This window comes from Panthera uncia, chromosome B4, assembly GCF_023721935.1.
Source record: "Panthera uncia isolate 11264 chromosome B4, Puncia_PCG_1.0, whole genome shotgun sequence".
Lineage (NCBI taxonomy): Eukaryota > Metazoa > Chordata > Mammalia > Carnivora > Felidae > Panthera > Panthera uncia.
In genome coordinates, this window is record NC_064809.1 from 87,419,476 (window position 1) to 87,435,454 (window position 15,979).

General features: G+C 38.8%; 1 protein-coding gene across 1 annotated transcript in view; it reads left to right on the forward strand.

Annotated features, from left to right (window-relative positions):
• The window catches only part of TBK1 (TANK binding kinase 1), a 54,657-nt gene extending 41,357 nt beyond the window's left edge, over positions 1 to 13,300 (forward strand). The window contains exons 16-21 of the mRNA XM_049625907.1: positions 431 to 470; positions 967 to 1,068; positions 1,174 to 1,270; positions 2,156 to 2,262; positions 2,479 to 2,550; positions 8,366 to 13,300. Coding sequence (XP_049481864.1) covers positions 431 to 470; positions 967 to 1,068; positions 1,174 to 1,270; positions 2,156 to 2,262; positions 2,479 to 2,550; positions 8,366 to 8,417 — 470 coding nt within the window. The 3' untranslated portion in view covers positions 8,418 to 13,300. The remainder of the gene's footprint in view (positions 1 to 430; positions 471 to 966; positions 1,069 to 1,173; positions 1,271 to 2,155; positions 2,263 to 2,478; positions 2,551 to 8,365) is intronic.
• The last annotated feature ends 2,679 nt before the right edge of the window (positions 13,301 to 15,979 follow it).

Here is a 15,979-nt window from a genome sequence, read left to right on the forward strand (position 1 = left end):
AAGCCCCCGCATTTTTATAAAGATAAAATAAAAAAAAAAATATTTTTTTTTTTTTTTTAAAAAAAAAAAATTTCCTTTTTTTTATAATTGGCGGTTTTTTTTTTTTTTTTTTTTTTTTTTTTTTTTTTTTGATGTTAACACTGTATAGATCAAATGAAAGCATTGGGCTATATATCTAAGCCATGAGTCATGAGTTTGTGACATCTACTCTAAACTCTGCCTTTTTGGGGTGCCTGGCTGGCTTAGTCGATGGAATATACAACTCTTGATCTTGCAGTTGTGAGTCCCACATTGGGTGTAGAGATTACTTAAAGATAAAATCTTAAAAAGAAAACCCTCTTACCCTTTTTGAAGTCATAATTTCAAAAGATAAAAATTTTTGCATGACTCTGTGATTCTACATTTACAGAAGCAATATTCTTATTTGTAGGACTAGCTTATAATGAAGAACAGATCCACAAATTTGATAAGTAAGTGTCCATATTATGTTTAACAATTGTTTTCAGCGTTATGTTATTAATATAATTCCTCTTAAAATTGAAATTAATTACAATGAAAAATACATTTTCATCTTAGCTTTACAGAATTGTTACTGTGTATGTACATATTTGAGGTCCATGTGTCTGGTCCCTGATTGAGAGGTTGAAGAGAAGGGAGAATAAGGAGGTGGTCTTCTGCTTGCAGAAGGACAAATAAGGAAGAACATAGACAAGGCCAGCCTTAACCACTTTCTTACCTTAACTTCATTGAATAAGTATTTGTGACCATTCTCCTTTATGAACCTTCTCTTTTGCTTCCTGCTGCTATAATGTCGATTTTAGAAACCTTTGGCTTTCTACTATAAATATTCTAAAGCCATAACAGTCATTATTAAGAAACATAAGTTTTATATGTTTGAAAAGTTTTTAATATTTGAAGTAGAAACCGTGACATTGGTTTAAACCTACAATTATTTCTAAATTATAGGCAAAAACTGTATTACCATGCAACAAAAGCTATGACCCATTTTACAGACGAATGTGTTAAAAAATATGAGGCATTTTTGGATAAGTCAGAAGAATGGATGAGGTAAGTAAGCTTTGTGGTTGACTGCACAATGTACAATTCAGTGAATGTTGTATTTTTTAAGTAACACTGATATTAGACTGCTTATTGATTCTTTTTGGTTTTCAGAAAGATGCTTCATCTTAGGAAACAGTTATTATCACTAACTAATCAGTGCTTTGATATTGAAGAAGAAGTGTCAAAGTATCAAGATTATACAAATGAGGTATGACTATGAAAAGTATCTAGAAAACATCTCTCTTTTTCCTATTAGGGAAAAAAAATGTATTTCTTCTCAGTTTGAAATGATTGAAAAGGGAGAAATAGGACATAAATTGCCTTATATTCAGTTCTGTTTACCCATTTGTAATATGTGTTTTGAGCCAAGTTTTCAGAACTTAGATGTCTTACGATTAAAAGCATATGATAAAATATTAAAAAAAAATTTTTTTTACATTTATTTATTTTTGAGAGACAGAAACAGAGCACTAGTCAGGGAGGGATAGAGAGAGAGGGAGATACAGAATCCGAAGCTGTCAGCACAGAGCCGGACGCGGGGCTCAAACTCACAAACTGTGAGATCATGACCTGAGCCGAAGTCAGACACTTAACTGACTGAGCCACCCAGGCGCCCCTAAAAGCCTATGATAAAATATTTTTTAAAAAATTTTAAAGCATATGTTAGAACATTCTTTTATCTATAAGAAAAGTTTTCTTTAGGGGCTCCTGGGTGGCTCAGCCGGTTAAGTATCAGACTTAGGCTCAGGTCATGGTCTCACAGTTGGTGAGTTCGAGCCCCATGTCAGGCTCTGTGCTGACAGCTCGGAGCCTGGAGCCTGCTTCAGATTCTGTGTCTCCTTCTCTCTCTGCCCCTCCCCCACTTGCACTCTGTCTCCCTCTCTCTCAAAAATAAATAAAACATTTAAAAAAATTTTTTTCAAAAGAAAAGAGGAGATTTTCTTAGAGTATTCATTTAACTACTGTATCATTCATGGTTTTGAAATTAAAATTTAAAAGCTATAAAGGGCTTAATAAACCTGGAACATTTGATGTAAGATCTGTAGTTTGTACTTCGTTCAGTGATTGATGTGAATTTTTTTCGATGTTTTAGTTACAAGAAACTTTGCCTCAAAAAATGTTTGCAGCCTCCAGTGGAATCAAACATACCATGACCCCAATTTATCCTTGTTCTAATACATTAGTGGAAATGACTCTTGGGTAAGAAATTTATTATTTGGTAACTATTATGTTTCTGTTCATTTTTATTTCAGTTTGTGATCTTGCTCTTTTATTTTGAAATTTTTGGTGTTTGTGGTGACTATATTTGCTAATGTATTTAATGGCTTACTTCAATCAAGAGAACTAAAACATGGTGTAATTCTAAAACATTTGCATACTTTTTTGAGCAGAGACATTCTTATTTTGTTTGTATAGTATGAAGAAATTAAAGGAAGAGATGGAAGGAGTGGTTAAAGAACTTGCCGAAAATAATCATATTTTAGAAAGGTGAGTAATGGAAATGCCATTCTGCTCTGTGATTTTCTTTCTTTTTTTTTTTTTTTAATGTTTTTATGTTTGTTTATTTTTGAGAGAGAGAGAGAGAGAACATGAGCAGGGGAGGGGCAGAGAGAGAGGGAACACAGAATCAGAAGCAGGCTCCAGGCTCCTAGCTGTCAGCACACAGCCGGGCGCGGGGCTCGAACTCATAAACCGAGATTATGACCTGAACCGAAGTCGGACACTCAACCGCCTGAGCCACCCAGGTGCTCCTCTGCCCTGTGGTTTTCTGTGCACTAGAGCACATATAGATCTAAACTTGTACCTGTCTGTCTGTAGTAGTAGGTTAAGTAGTGGGAAAAGGATAGACATCAAGTCGAGAACCCTTATGTTTTGCGATTTCCGTGGTGCCCTGTAATGTGCTTGAGGTTGGTTGGATAAAGACAAGTCAACTGTGATTGATTCCATTTTATAGAAGCACTGGTTAATAGAATTATTTGCTTATTTGAGTCAGTTTGTGAAAATGAAAATCTTTTGCACATTATTTTTCATACATTTTCTCATTAGAATCATAAGTTTAAATTTTGGAATCAGAATGGCTTATAAGAGGCACCTGCCTGGCTGGCTTAGAGCATGTGGCTCTTGATCTCAGGGTTGTAAGTTTGAGCCTGACACCGGGTGAAGAGATTACTTAAAAACAACATCTTTCAAAAGGAAGAAAGAGTGGCTCATAAGATGCTGGTGCTCTGGTGCTCTGTAACTTACAAGCCCTCTGCAGACCTCTGTGCGGGTGAGCGCCCTCTGTAAATGCAGTTCCTTGAGAGCTGGGTATCAGCTTTTCCTATATATCCTCATAGATCAGGGAAGGGCACCTGGCTGGCTCAGGCAGAAGAGCATGTGACTCTTGATCTTGGGGTCATAAGTTTGAGTCCCACATTGGGTGTAGAGATTACTTAAATAAATACTTCAAAAAAAAAAAAAAATCTTCATAGATCAGGGAGAGAGAGAGTTGGAAAACACCCAGAGCCAATAAACCCACTTTTGAATGCTATTTCCTCGTCCCAGTTCCTCAGGGAAGTTAAGGAATATTTGGCTTTCTAGTAAGAACCCTTCTCTTTGAAGCCCTTACGTGCTTATCGATATGTTCTCTAATTCCCAGCACACTAATAAAAGTACTTCACACTTGTGCGACATTTTATATGCTTGCAGGGCACTTTCACACTGCGTAAGCTTGCTCAGCATGCATTCCAGCCTCGTACAGTAGCTGAGCAGACAGTCTCTATCCATGTTTCACAGGTACTGAAGTTCACACCCTAAGAGGTGAGCTGGAGCTGGAATCTAGCCTCCTACTTCCTCATACAGTCTTATCCCCACTGGAACTATTCTCGCAAATAAAAGGACCAAAGAAAGTTTCCTGTAGTTTGGAAAGATTGTCAGAAAGTCACATGATTTTTGAGCTATGTGCAGAAAGTTATTTGACATTTCTTTTTTTTTTTTTTTTAATATTTTATTTTAGAGAGAGCACAAGTGGGGGGAGAGAAGAGAGAGAAAGAGAGAGAAAATCTTAAGCAGCTCCACACTCAGCCCAGAGCCCAATGCAGGGCTTGATCCCATGACCCTGGGATCACAGCCTGAGCCGAAATCAGGATCTGGACACTCAACTTTGACTGAGTCACCCAGATGCCCTGACACTTGTTTTTTTGTTTTGTTTTGTTTTGTTTTGTTTTGTTTTGTTTTGTTTTGTTTTTGAGTAATCTCTACACCCTATGTGGGGTTTAAACCCAAAACCCTGGGGTCAAGTTGCATGCTCTACCCACTGAGCCAGCCAGGTGACTTACTCACTTCTGTAGTATTATCAATTTTTTCTTTTTTTTTTTTTTTTTATACATATATATATTTATTTTATTTTTTATAATTTAACTTTATTTTTTATTTTTTTTAATTTACATCCAAATTAGTATATAATGAAGCAATGATTTCAGGAGTAAATTTTTTAATGCCCCTTACCCATTTAGCCCATCCTCCCTCCCACAACCCTTCCAGCAGCCCTCAGTTTGTTCTCCATATTTATGAGTCTCTTCATTTTGTCCCCCTCCGTTTTATTATATTATTTTTGTTTCCCTTCCCTTGTGTTCATCTGTTTTGTCTCTTAAAGTCCTCATATGAGTGAAGTCATGATTTTTGTCTTTCTCTGACTAATTTCACTTAGCTATCAATTTTTTCTCAATGAATTAGTTTTTAGAATACATTCTATAAAGATTTCCTACAATATATGATTGTAAAAATTTGGAAATGAAAGGCTCTACCTGCCTTTTCTCATGATCCCCTTCCACCCCCGCAGAAGTAATTACTATTAAGAGTTTGTTGTGCATGTACGTTTTATGTGAATGGGATCATTCTGTTCATACTGGTTTAGTCTTTTTTCATCTAAGACTGTATATCACCAGTACCTTTTCATGTCCATATATATAGCTCTATTTTTTCTCATTTTCTTTCTTTCTTTCTTTTCTTTCTTTCTTTCTTTCTTTCTTTCTTTCTTTCTTTCTTTCTTTTTTAGAGAGCGAGGGAGAGCAAGCAGAGGGGGGACAGAGGGAGAGGGAGAGAGAATCTTAAGCAGGCTCCATGCTCAGCACAGGGCCTGATGTGGGGCTCAGTCCCACAACCCTGAGATCATGACCTGAGCCAAAATCAAGAGTCAGATGCTGAACCAACTGAGCCACCCAGGCACCCCATTTAAAGATTTTATTTTTAAGTAATCTCTACACCCAATGTAGGACTCAAACTCAAAACCCCAAGATCAAGAGTTGCATGCTCTGAGCTAGTCAGGCACTTCTTTTTTCTCCTTTTCAGCAGCTGCCTAATAGACTAGTGTATGGCTCTACCGTATCTATTTGGCTGTCCTATTTGTTGGGCATTTAAGTTGTGTTAATTTTTCACAATTATAAACCATGCTTCAGTGAACTTATTTGTATGTATACCTTCATGTACTTGTGTAAGAATATTTGAGAGATTGGAGTGCCTCAGTCACTTGAACGTCTGACTCTTGGTTTCAGCTTGGGTCATGATCTTGCAGTTTGTGGGTTCGAGCCCCACATCAGACTCTGTGCTGACAGTGAGGAGCCTGCTTGGGATTCTCTTTCTCCCTCTCTCTGACCCTCCCCTGCTTGCTTACTCTCTCAAAATAGATAAATTTTGGTAAAAAAATTATTTAGGGGCACCTGGGTGGCTCAGTCGGTTGAGCGTCTGACGTTGGCTCAACTCATGATCTCGCAGTTTGTGGATTCAAGCCCCTCCTCGGGCTCTGTGCTAACAGTGTGGAGCCTGCTTCACAGCTGTCTCCCTCTCTCTCTGCCTCTCCCCTGCTCACATTCTCTCTCTCAAAAACAAATATTAAAAAAAAAATTGTTTGGGGTACCTGGGTGGCCCAGTTAATGAAGTTTCCAACTCTTGGTTTCAGCTCAGATCACGATCTCACGGTTCGTGGGTTCTGCACTGATGGTGCGGAACCTGCTTGGGATTCTCTGTCTGTCTGTCTCTCTCTCTCTGCCCCTTCCCCATTCACACTCTGTCTCTCCCAAAATAAATAAATAAAGTTTAAAAAATAAATAAATAAAAATTGTTTAAATAGGGGTGCCTAGGTGGTTCAGTCAGTTGAGCATCAGACTTCGGCTCAGGCCATGATCTCGCAGTTCACAAGTTTGAGTCCCACATCGGGCTCTGTGCTGACAGCTCAGAGCCTGGAGCCTGCTTCAGATTCTGTGTCTCCTTCTTTCCCTGCCCCTCTCCAGCTTGCACTCTGTCTGTCTCTCTCTCAAATAAATAAAAACATTAAAAAAATTTTATTTTTAGTTTAAGTAAAAAAAAAAAAATATTTGAGGGATCAATTTCTAGATGTTTCTAGATGTGGAATTGCTGGGTCACGGGGCATCACATTTAAATTTTGGTAAGTATTAATTTTTTCTTTTTTCTTTATTTTTTTATTATTTTGAGAGAGATAGAATGCATGTGGGAGAGAGGGAGAGAGAGGAACCCAGGCATGCTCCGCACTGTCAGTGCTGAGCCTGACATGGGGCTCGAACTCAGGAAACTGAGATCATGACTTGAACCGAAATCAAGAGTTGGACGTTCAACCAACCGAGCCACCCAGGCACCCCAATTTTTTCTTTTCTTTTTTTTTTTTTTAAGGTTATATATTAGAGAGAGAGAGAGCATGTGGGGCAGGGGCAGATAGAATCCCAAGCAGGCTCCACGCCAGCAGCACTAAGCCTGACTCAGGGCTCAAACTCATGAACTGTGAGATCATGACCTGAGCCCAAACAAGAGTTGGACGCTTAACCAACTGAGCCACCCAGGCGCCCCTGTTTATTCAAATTTATATGTGTGTGTGAATTGCCTGTTGGTTTTAAAATCTTTTTTGTATTAATTTATAGCAATTACATAGTAATTTTTCTTTTTTTAGTGCCCAATTTACTTTCTTTACAACCTTAGCTAAATATCAGCAAGGAGAAGAGACTATTAAGTAATGCTTTTAACAAGCTTTTATACTCACTTTCTTATGTCGTATGCCATAGAATCCCCACTGCCCAAAGCACGTCCCATAAGTCACTTTCCCGTTTTACTTGCAAGTTTATGTAACAATAAATGGGTGATATGACATGGTGTAATCGTAACTTAAATGCTAAAGGACATAATGGAATCCGGGTCTTGAGCACTGTCTCCACATGGGTATCTCATTATCACTTTATTTCTTTCATATCTAAAAATCACATAATATCACCCTTCCCAGCTCAGTTTCCCCTCCTATTTCCTCATTCTATTCAAAGGAACCACCTTTCCTTCTGCTTCCGTGAACATACATCATTTTAGACACTAACTGTTTTTTATTGCCTTTCATTAGTTTGGTGATCTTCCTTCAAAATGTTCCCATTTTCCCCCTCTCAGCCTCATCAGACCCCCTTTCCTGCTCACATGTGAGCTGTGGTGATAACCTGTTATCTATCTTCCTAAGCCCAGGCCTTTCCCATCTGTCATGGGCTAGTACAGCCAAAGGTCTAGTCATGCCATGCCACTCCTTTGGCTCAACAATTTCTAAACTCCTCTTACCTAAAAGGTCAAATTCATACTTGAAATCACAGGATATAATCCTCTGGCCAGCCTATTCACTCACCTTCATTTCCCACTAGTCCCCAAAATAACATTCCATTGTAGCAAGGTCGCTTTACTTAACTTTACATAATTTACTCTCCGTTAAGTATGTCACACCTACTCCCAACTCCTTATCTTCGCTTTTCTAAATCCCACCCCACCAAAAGGAAGTTGTCCAATTGTTTCTAATACTTTCTAGATCACATCACTCAGCCTTTTCTCCTAAGAAGTCTCCCAAGCCACTGATTGGTATTTTTTCACATATTTATAATAATACCACCATGTCTCAGTAAAAATTGGGGACATCATAGTTGCTTAAACTTTTTTTTTTTTTAATTTTTTTTTTTTAACGTTTTACTTATTTTTGAGACAGGGAGAGACAGAGCATGAACAGGGGAGGGTCAGAGAGAGGGAGACACAGAATCTGAAACAGGCTCCATCCAGGCTCTGAGCTATCAGCACAGAGCCCGACGCGGGGCTCGAACTCCCGGACCGGACCGCGAGATCATGACCTGACCTGAAGTCGGCTGCTTAACCGACTGAGCCACCCAGGCGCCCCAGTTGCTTAAACTCTTAAATAACAGTTTATTCATCTGAAAAGTACCCTATATACTCTTTAAAATGTTACAGGCCAAATAAATGAATCTTCTGAGATTTCCTGTTTTCTTTTGTGTTTTAGGTTTGGCTCTTTAACCATGGATGGCGGCCTTCGCAATGTTGACTGTCTTTAGCTTTCTGGGAAGTTCGAGAACAGTTTTAGTTTGCACAAGAAAATAATGCTGAGACATTCATTAAATGAGTGCCTCTATAAGTGGTCTCTTATTTCTACAATTCAGTATTTGATGTGGTCATGTAAATATGTACAATATTGTAAATACACAAGAAAATATATAAATTTTTGGCTGCTGTTAAGATGTAATTTTACCTTTTAACATTTATAATTATATGAGGACATTTGACCTCAGTGAGCACTAGAAGAAAGCCATGACCGATATGTTGAAATACTGGAGTAAGGCTAACTGGGTTGTTTCTCCGCCTGCCTACTGGAAACATTTTTTAAATGGAACCAAAATTGTCATCCTTACAAATCAGAAAAGACTGATAGTTGACAGGTTTGTAAGTGATAGGATGGAGAAGTGGCTTCTTTGGGTGAAGAGCAGAACCAAACCACTGTTTTACTAGGATCACAATTTTGGGGGAAGGATAAAGTGACATTATTTCATTTTACAAGGTGCCCAGATCCCAGTTATCCTCACGTCTCTTTAATTTCAGATAAATTATTGAGCAAAATTTTTAAAGTGATTTAATTATTAAAAACTATTCATTTTATTTTGGCCATAAGTGTATGATTGTCATAAAACATTTTAGGGTTATTTCCACTGTTTCAAGCTGTATATTTCTTGTTTAATTTAATTCTGCTTACTCCATCATGAAAAAATATCAATAAATTTCTCAATTTTAATGTAAAGAATTTGTATTTTTCTGTGTACAACAGTTTGAGAAACAAAAGGTGTCTTTTGAAAGAAAGAATATCGATGGTGATGGTAAGTTATTCTCAGACTGTTGGATATATGGACGGTTTTGTTTCTCTTCTAAGTCTGATTCCAAGTTTAGTATAAGTTCTCCCATAAATGTATACAAATCTAAACGGAACATTCTCTTTGAAAAATCTACCCAGAGTCCTTTGCTAAAGGGTATGTTCAGCAAGGAATTATTTCTCCAACAAGGGTGTGGTTTTGGTTGTGGTTTCTGATTTACCAGATTATTGAAGTGTGCGTGTATACAACCTGCGTATCACAAAGATACCACGTCCCAAAGACTAAATAAATTCGACTCCCATGAGCATTGGAAAACTGAAAATGGATTAGGACTTAATTTGAAATCGCAATGCATTATCATAGTGGAGAATTTTAAGCATCATCTGTATGCATTCTAGACATACATGCACGAGTAGGTAAATGGTCTCTGTCAAACACCTGTTCGGGCTTAGAGTTTGTGGGGGGGGGGGGGGGCTATCTGTTGAATCCCTCTTGATTTTAATTTTCCATTCGACTATCTGACACACGTGTATTTAATTGTATCACTTTTAAATCTGCGTATCACTGAACACCAGGTTATGTGATTACTTAATACGTTTGCAGATTTAGTTTTCAGCACCTCTGGAAAAGGTCTCCAATAAACAAACTCTTGCTGCGGGGACTGAAGTTTTAGGAGCTGTATTGTTAAGAGCAAATCCATTCCGTGTTAATATTGGTTAAGAGTTAAGGTTTTATTCCCCATTACAGCAACATGAAAACCAAGCATTCTTGCTTTTTAATATTTTACCTTCAAAAATATAACCCTCTTTCAGAACAGTTTAAGTTAATAAATACATGGTGATGCTACTCTGCTAACCTAATAATAACCTAATAAGTTGCATCTCCAGTCTAGTAGCCTTTTTTCCATATTAGGATATATTTCTTAATGGTAGGGATTAATGATATAAAAACGGTATATAGCTAGTGGATTTAGTTTTTCACATAAGTTATAGTTCTTTTTTTTTATTATTTTAATGTCTATTTATTTATTTTGAGAGAGAGAAAAAAGGCTGGGAAGGAACAGAGAGAGAGAGGGGGAGAGAGAATCCCAAGCAGCTCTGTGCTGTTAGTGCAGATCCCAAGGTGGGGCTTGATCTCACAAATCGTGACCTGTGACTTGAGCCTAAATCAAGAGTTGGACGTTTAACTGACTGAGCCACCCAGGCGCCTCAGGTTACAGTTCTAACACCACAAGAAATAAAAATGAAGTAAGTGAACGTAAAGCATATGGGAAAAAAGATATTTTTGAGTAAATCAAAAAGGAATTAGAGGTTAGGGAAGAGATGTGAAAAATAATCCCATAACATCTTCTGGAGTTCCAGGTTCAATTATTTTGGAAACTACCAAGTATTGTATTAGTGGCTTATAGACCTCCTTACACTTTGTCAAGCAGGGTACCTCTTCTTAGATACAAAAGATCTTTTCCTCAAAATTCTTCTTTAAAATATATTTATCAGTAAATTAACCAGAAAGAAATTATAATAGTCTTGGATTTTTCTTGTTTTCCTGTTTTTGTTTATTTGTTTTTGAGAGAGAGGTTTCTGAGTGAATAGGTTCACTTTCGTGTTCTATGGTAAAAATAAGAAGTTGTTTGGAATTAAAGGCACTATCAGTAGGAATAAACAATCTCCATTGAAATATCAAAAATCTATTCTCCTGGGGCTCCTGGGTGGCTCAGTGGGTTAAGTGTCCGACTTGGGCTCAGATCATGATCTCACAGTTCGTGAGTTCGAGCCCCTTATCAGGCTCTGTGCTGACAGCTCAGAGCCTGGAGCCTGCTTCAGACTTGGATTCTGTATCTCCCTCTTTCTCTGCCCCTCCCCTGCTGGCACTTTGTCTCTCTCTCTTTCTCTCTCTCTTTCTCTCTCACAAAAATGAATAAATGTTAAAAAAAAAAAAAAAAAAAAAAAGGTCTGTTCTCCTTTCAGAATCACAGTCACAATCAGGACTAACCTTTTATTTCTGATTTCACTCCACTCAGAAGTGCCTATTACGCATTATGCTTTGCCTTTCAGGAGGTGCTGAGGGAAATTTACTCAAATGTTTAAAACTGAGAAGTGTTGAAAATATAAAGAAGTTGTAAAACTCTTGTTTTAGCTGGATCCACCACCCTACATCCCACTTTTAAGAAGACTAAAGTTGGGGCGCCTGGCTGGCTCAGTTGGAAGAGCGTGCAAATCTTGACCTTGGGGTCGTGAGTTCAAGCCCTATGTTGGGAGTAGAGATGACTTCAAAAACAAAAAAACTGAAGAACCTGCAAAAGTCTTACACTGTTGTTTTTAGTTGGACTTCCTCCCCACTTGTCACCTAGAGAAGCACTCAAAATCCAAATTCCTAAGGAATACTGAAAATGGGATAGAAAACAAAGACGCCGACCTGGAAATAAAAGTTGGTAATAGCATTTGGGTTACTTAGAGTGTAAGTCAGCACCAGAAATGTAGTGTGATGTATAAAAGCATACCCCAGGGGCGCTTCGGTGTGGCTCAGTGGGTTGAGCGTCTGACTTTGGCTCAGGTCATGATCTCATGGTTTGGGAGTTCAGCCCTGCATCGGGCTCTATGCTGACAGTGCAGAGCTGGGAGCCTGCTTCAAGTTCTGTGCCTCCCCCTCCCTCCCTGCCCGTCCCCTGCTCACGCTCTCTCTGTCCCTCTCTCTCTCTCTCAAAAATGAATTATACATCACACTACATTTCTGGTGCTGACTTATACTCTAAGTAACCCAAATGCTGTTACCATCACAGGGCTCGAACTCACAGACACGAGATCATGACCTGGTGTCTTCAGGTGTGGTGACGGGAACGTCAGTGCCAGTTGCTTGGTAGACACTGGTGTCTGCTGAGCTAATATGCAATAAGGGCAAAGGTCTAGAGAGAGATTCAACAAAGGGCTAAGTTCCAAAAAAAGGACCCTGGAAAAAAATCTTGTTCTTTTACACATTTCTTGGCTTGTAAGGATCCGTCAAACTTTTTTTTCTGGGATCCATTCCTGCCCCAGTTTAAAACACACCGTTTTTTCACTGGAAAAAAATTTCAGTTTGTACAAAATAAAACATTTTTTAATTCGTACAAGCAAACGTGACCTAGGCCATTGCTTTGGGAGGCAGCTTGTTAATCACCACCAAGTCCCACAGATTGCCACTGAGATTCCCCCATGCTGAGTTTAGTGGATACCGGTTACTTTGTTCCTCTGTGAATGTAACTTCTTATGAAGGGGGAGGGGCAGGAGGGTGTGGGGAGTCTGTGCTTAAAAATTACCAAGTGTTACAATAGGTTAGAGTTTCTGAAGCTTAAAACTCTTTCTTTAGAAAGAACATCTATTAATACAGTTTCTAGTTATGAGGGCTAAGGTCTAAAGGACAAACCAAAGGAATGACAGGGGAAGGGGATTTAGGGCTAACAGGTGGTCCCCAGACATATTGGCTGGAATAGAGTTCACAGCCAAAGTGTCATATGTGGGTGTTACTGTGTTTTCCTCATCCATGCTCTCTGTAGGGAGTCATTCTGGAACATGCATAGTTCTAGCTATGGCCATAAGAAGTGACTTCAACAAGACCTTCAGAAGAATAGCCCGGCTCTTTTACTGGTTCCCCAAATCACTGACCTGCTCAAAGAATCGGAAATCCAAGTTGGTCTGGAGCCAAGGTAGAGGTAAGTTTTCTCAAGCTAATGCTTCATTACAGATACTTTTTTTCTGTTAGTAGTGTGGGGCCTCCCTCAACTATGGAGAAAAAAACAAAGCTCTTAAGGCATTATTTAACATGGTCATTTGAGAAAAAACAGAGAAAATGAAAGCGATTTGAAGGTGAGAGATTAAAAACCATGAACATTTCTGTAATTCCAATTTTATGCTTCGTAGGCATTTAAGTTCAGAAAAGTTTTCTAGAGAAAGGTGGAGAATGTTTAGCTTTAAAAAAAAGTAACAAAAATAGCTTTTATTTTCAATGAACCTTAATTTGCTTGTAGAATTAAAATCCTTCAGAACAAACAGAAAAGAATGATTAAATGAGTTTCTCCTTTTCCTAGAAAACTAAAAAGGTCAATGGACTTTATATTTCTTTGGTTTGGGTCAGTTTCTGCAGCATATTTTAGTCAGGTTTTGGGTTTTGTTTTTGTTTTATAGTCAGGTATTGATGTGAGATTTTAAAACACCTTAAATACACTACCACATAAAGCTCTGCATTTTCTTTATTTTTTTTAATGTTTATTTATTTTTGAGAGAGAGAGAGAGAGAGGGAGGGGCAGAGAGAGAGGGAGACGCAGAATGTGAAGCAGGCTCCAGGCTCTGAGCTGTCAGCACAGAGCCCAACACAGGGCTCGAACTCACAGACACGAGATCATGACCTGAGCCAAAGTCGGATGCTCAACCGACTGAGCCACCCAGGTGCCCCATAAAACTCTGCATTTTCTATTCAGCCCTGCCTGACTGGAGTTTAAAAGGGTCGTGGGGCGCCTGGGTGGCTCAGTCGGTTAAGTGTCTGACTTTGGCTCAGGTCACGATCCCATGGTTTGTGGGTTCGAGCCCCGCGTTGGTCTCTGTGCTGACAGTTCGGAGCCTGGAGCCTGATTCTGATTTTGTGTGTGTGTCTCTCTCTGCCCCTCCCCTGCTCATGCTCTGTCTCTCAAAAATAAATAAATGTAAAAACAAAAAAAAAAAAAATTTTTTTTAAATGGTCAGAGGAGGGGGTAGGGAATGAAGGGAGTAAGGAAGGGGTCCTGGTCTGGTGTCTGAAGCCAGAGCTGGCTTTCACCTTTGTCCTCTGGGACAGGAGGAGGGTCCAGCACAGCACCTAGAGCAAGGTAAGCAAACTCTCTTTATCAGGTTCCATCCTGCAACAGGATTACAGTTGCGATCACATGTTCTTTGACGCCCATATAGTTCTGTGTCTTATATGAGTACTTAACATTTTCCTCTTCACTGGTAGATTATCAAACAGAATCTGATGATACAGTCGATGATCTAGAAGCAGATCCTCTCTTATTATTTTTTTTTTTTCAAGTAAGCTCTACACCCGACATGGGGCTTGAACTCACCACCACTAGATCAAGACTTGCATGATGTACCCACTGAGCCAGCCAGGCACTCTCACATCTTCTTTTAACGAAAACAAATGACAGGGCACCTGGCTGGCTTGGTTGCTTAAGTGTCTGACTCTTGATTTCTGCTCAGGTTATGATCCCAGAGTCATGGGATCAAGCCTCTTGTCCGGCTCTGTGCTAATTGTGGAGCCTGCTTAAGATTCTTTCTCTCTTTCTCTCTCTCTGTCCCTTTCCCTCCCCCTCCCTCTCCTCCTCTCCCCTGCTCGCGCTTGCTCTCTCTCTAAAAACCAAAACCAGAAATGACTGTGATCTATAATCACGAAGGAAGGTATCTGATTAAGAAACTTACAAAATGTAAGGCCTAGTACATTTCAAGCATGTATTTTCCCTTGAATTAAGATTTTATTTTATTCTCTTTTACTGTCAAAATAAGTTAAAAGTCCCTCTGTTTGTATGTATATGTATGTGTGTGTATATATATATATATATATATATATATATATATATATAAAATCCTTCAGATATGGAACACCATAATTTGGATGTCAGAGCCCCCAGGGAACTTAGAAAAATCATCTTCTCCAATCCCCTCATTTTATTTTATTTTTTAATTCTATTTATTTTAAGTGATCTCTATACCAAATGTGGAGCTCAGACTCACGACCCTGACGTCAAGAGTCCCATGCTCTTCTGACTGAGCCAGCCAGGCATCCCTCCAATCCCTTCATTTTAAAGATGAGTAAATTACCTCCAAAAGGTTAAGTAACTTCACCTTCCAAAACTATTATATGGGAAGAACCAGAAGTTTATCCTACATTATATTATTGATCCAGCACTCCAAATTTCTGCACCACAGTGCTATGGGGTGTGTGCATCAGAGAATGTGAAGATATAAACCCTCACAGCATATTTTACAGATAGCCTTCATTAGTGGGTCATCTATCCTTGGGAAGTTTGGTTATTTATTTCCAAAGCAGAACTCGCTACTATCCTGTTTAGTTTGGAGATTAATAGCCTGTATCCAGAAATCATTTTACTTATGATCTGATAAAATACAGCCTTTTGATGAGATATTACCCCATCCTAAGGAGATTATTTAAATATATGCCTTACAGAATTACATCTCCTTAAAAGCAAGAATTATCTTCTGTCTCCGATACTTAAAACAGTATTTTGTGTAGTGGGCAGTTTAATAACTGTTTGTCCTATTGAATTGACATGAATACAGCCCTGTGGGATCTGAGTTAGATGAATTAAAAACGAAATAACTCATGGGGCGCCTGGGTGGCTCAGTTGGTTAAGTGTCCGACTCTTGATTTTAGCTCAGGTCATGATCTCGCACATATCTGATCTTCGTGGGTTCAAGCCCCACATCAGGCTCTGCACTGACAGTGTGGAGTCTGCTTTGGATTCTCTTTCTCACCCTCTCTCTCTGTTCCTCCCCGACTTGTGCACTCATGCTCTCTCTCAAGATAAATCGAAAAACTTAAAAAAAAAAAAAAGAATGAATTGACTCTTAGAAATAAGCTAATCCCTGGGATCTTTCCTCCAACCTTTTATGTAGACTGATGGATTGTGGCCGCCTACAAAAGATTGCTTAACATCAAGTCACCTCTTCAGGATTATACTCTTTCTGTCACTTATTGATATCTTATATTCTAAAGGTGCCACAGAAATAAGC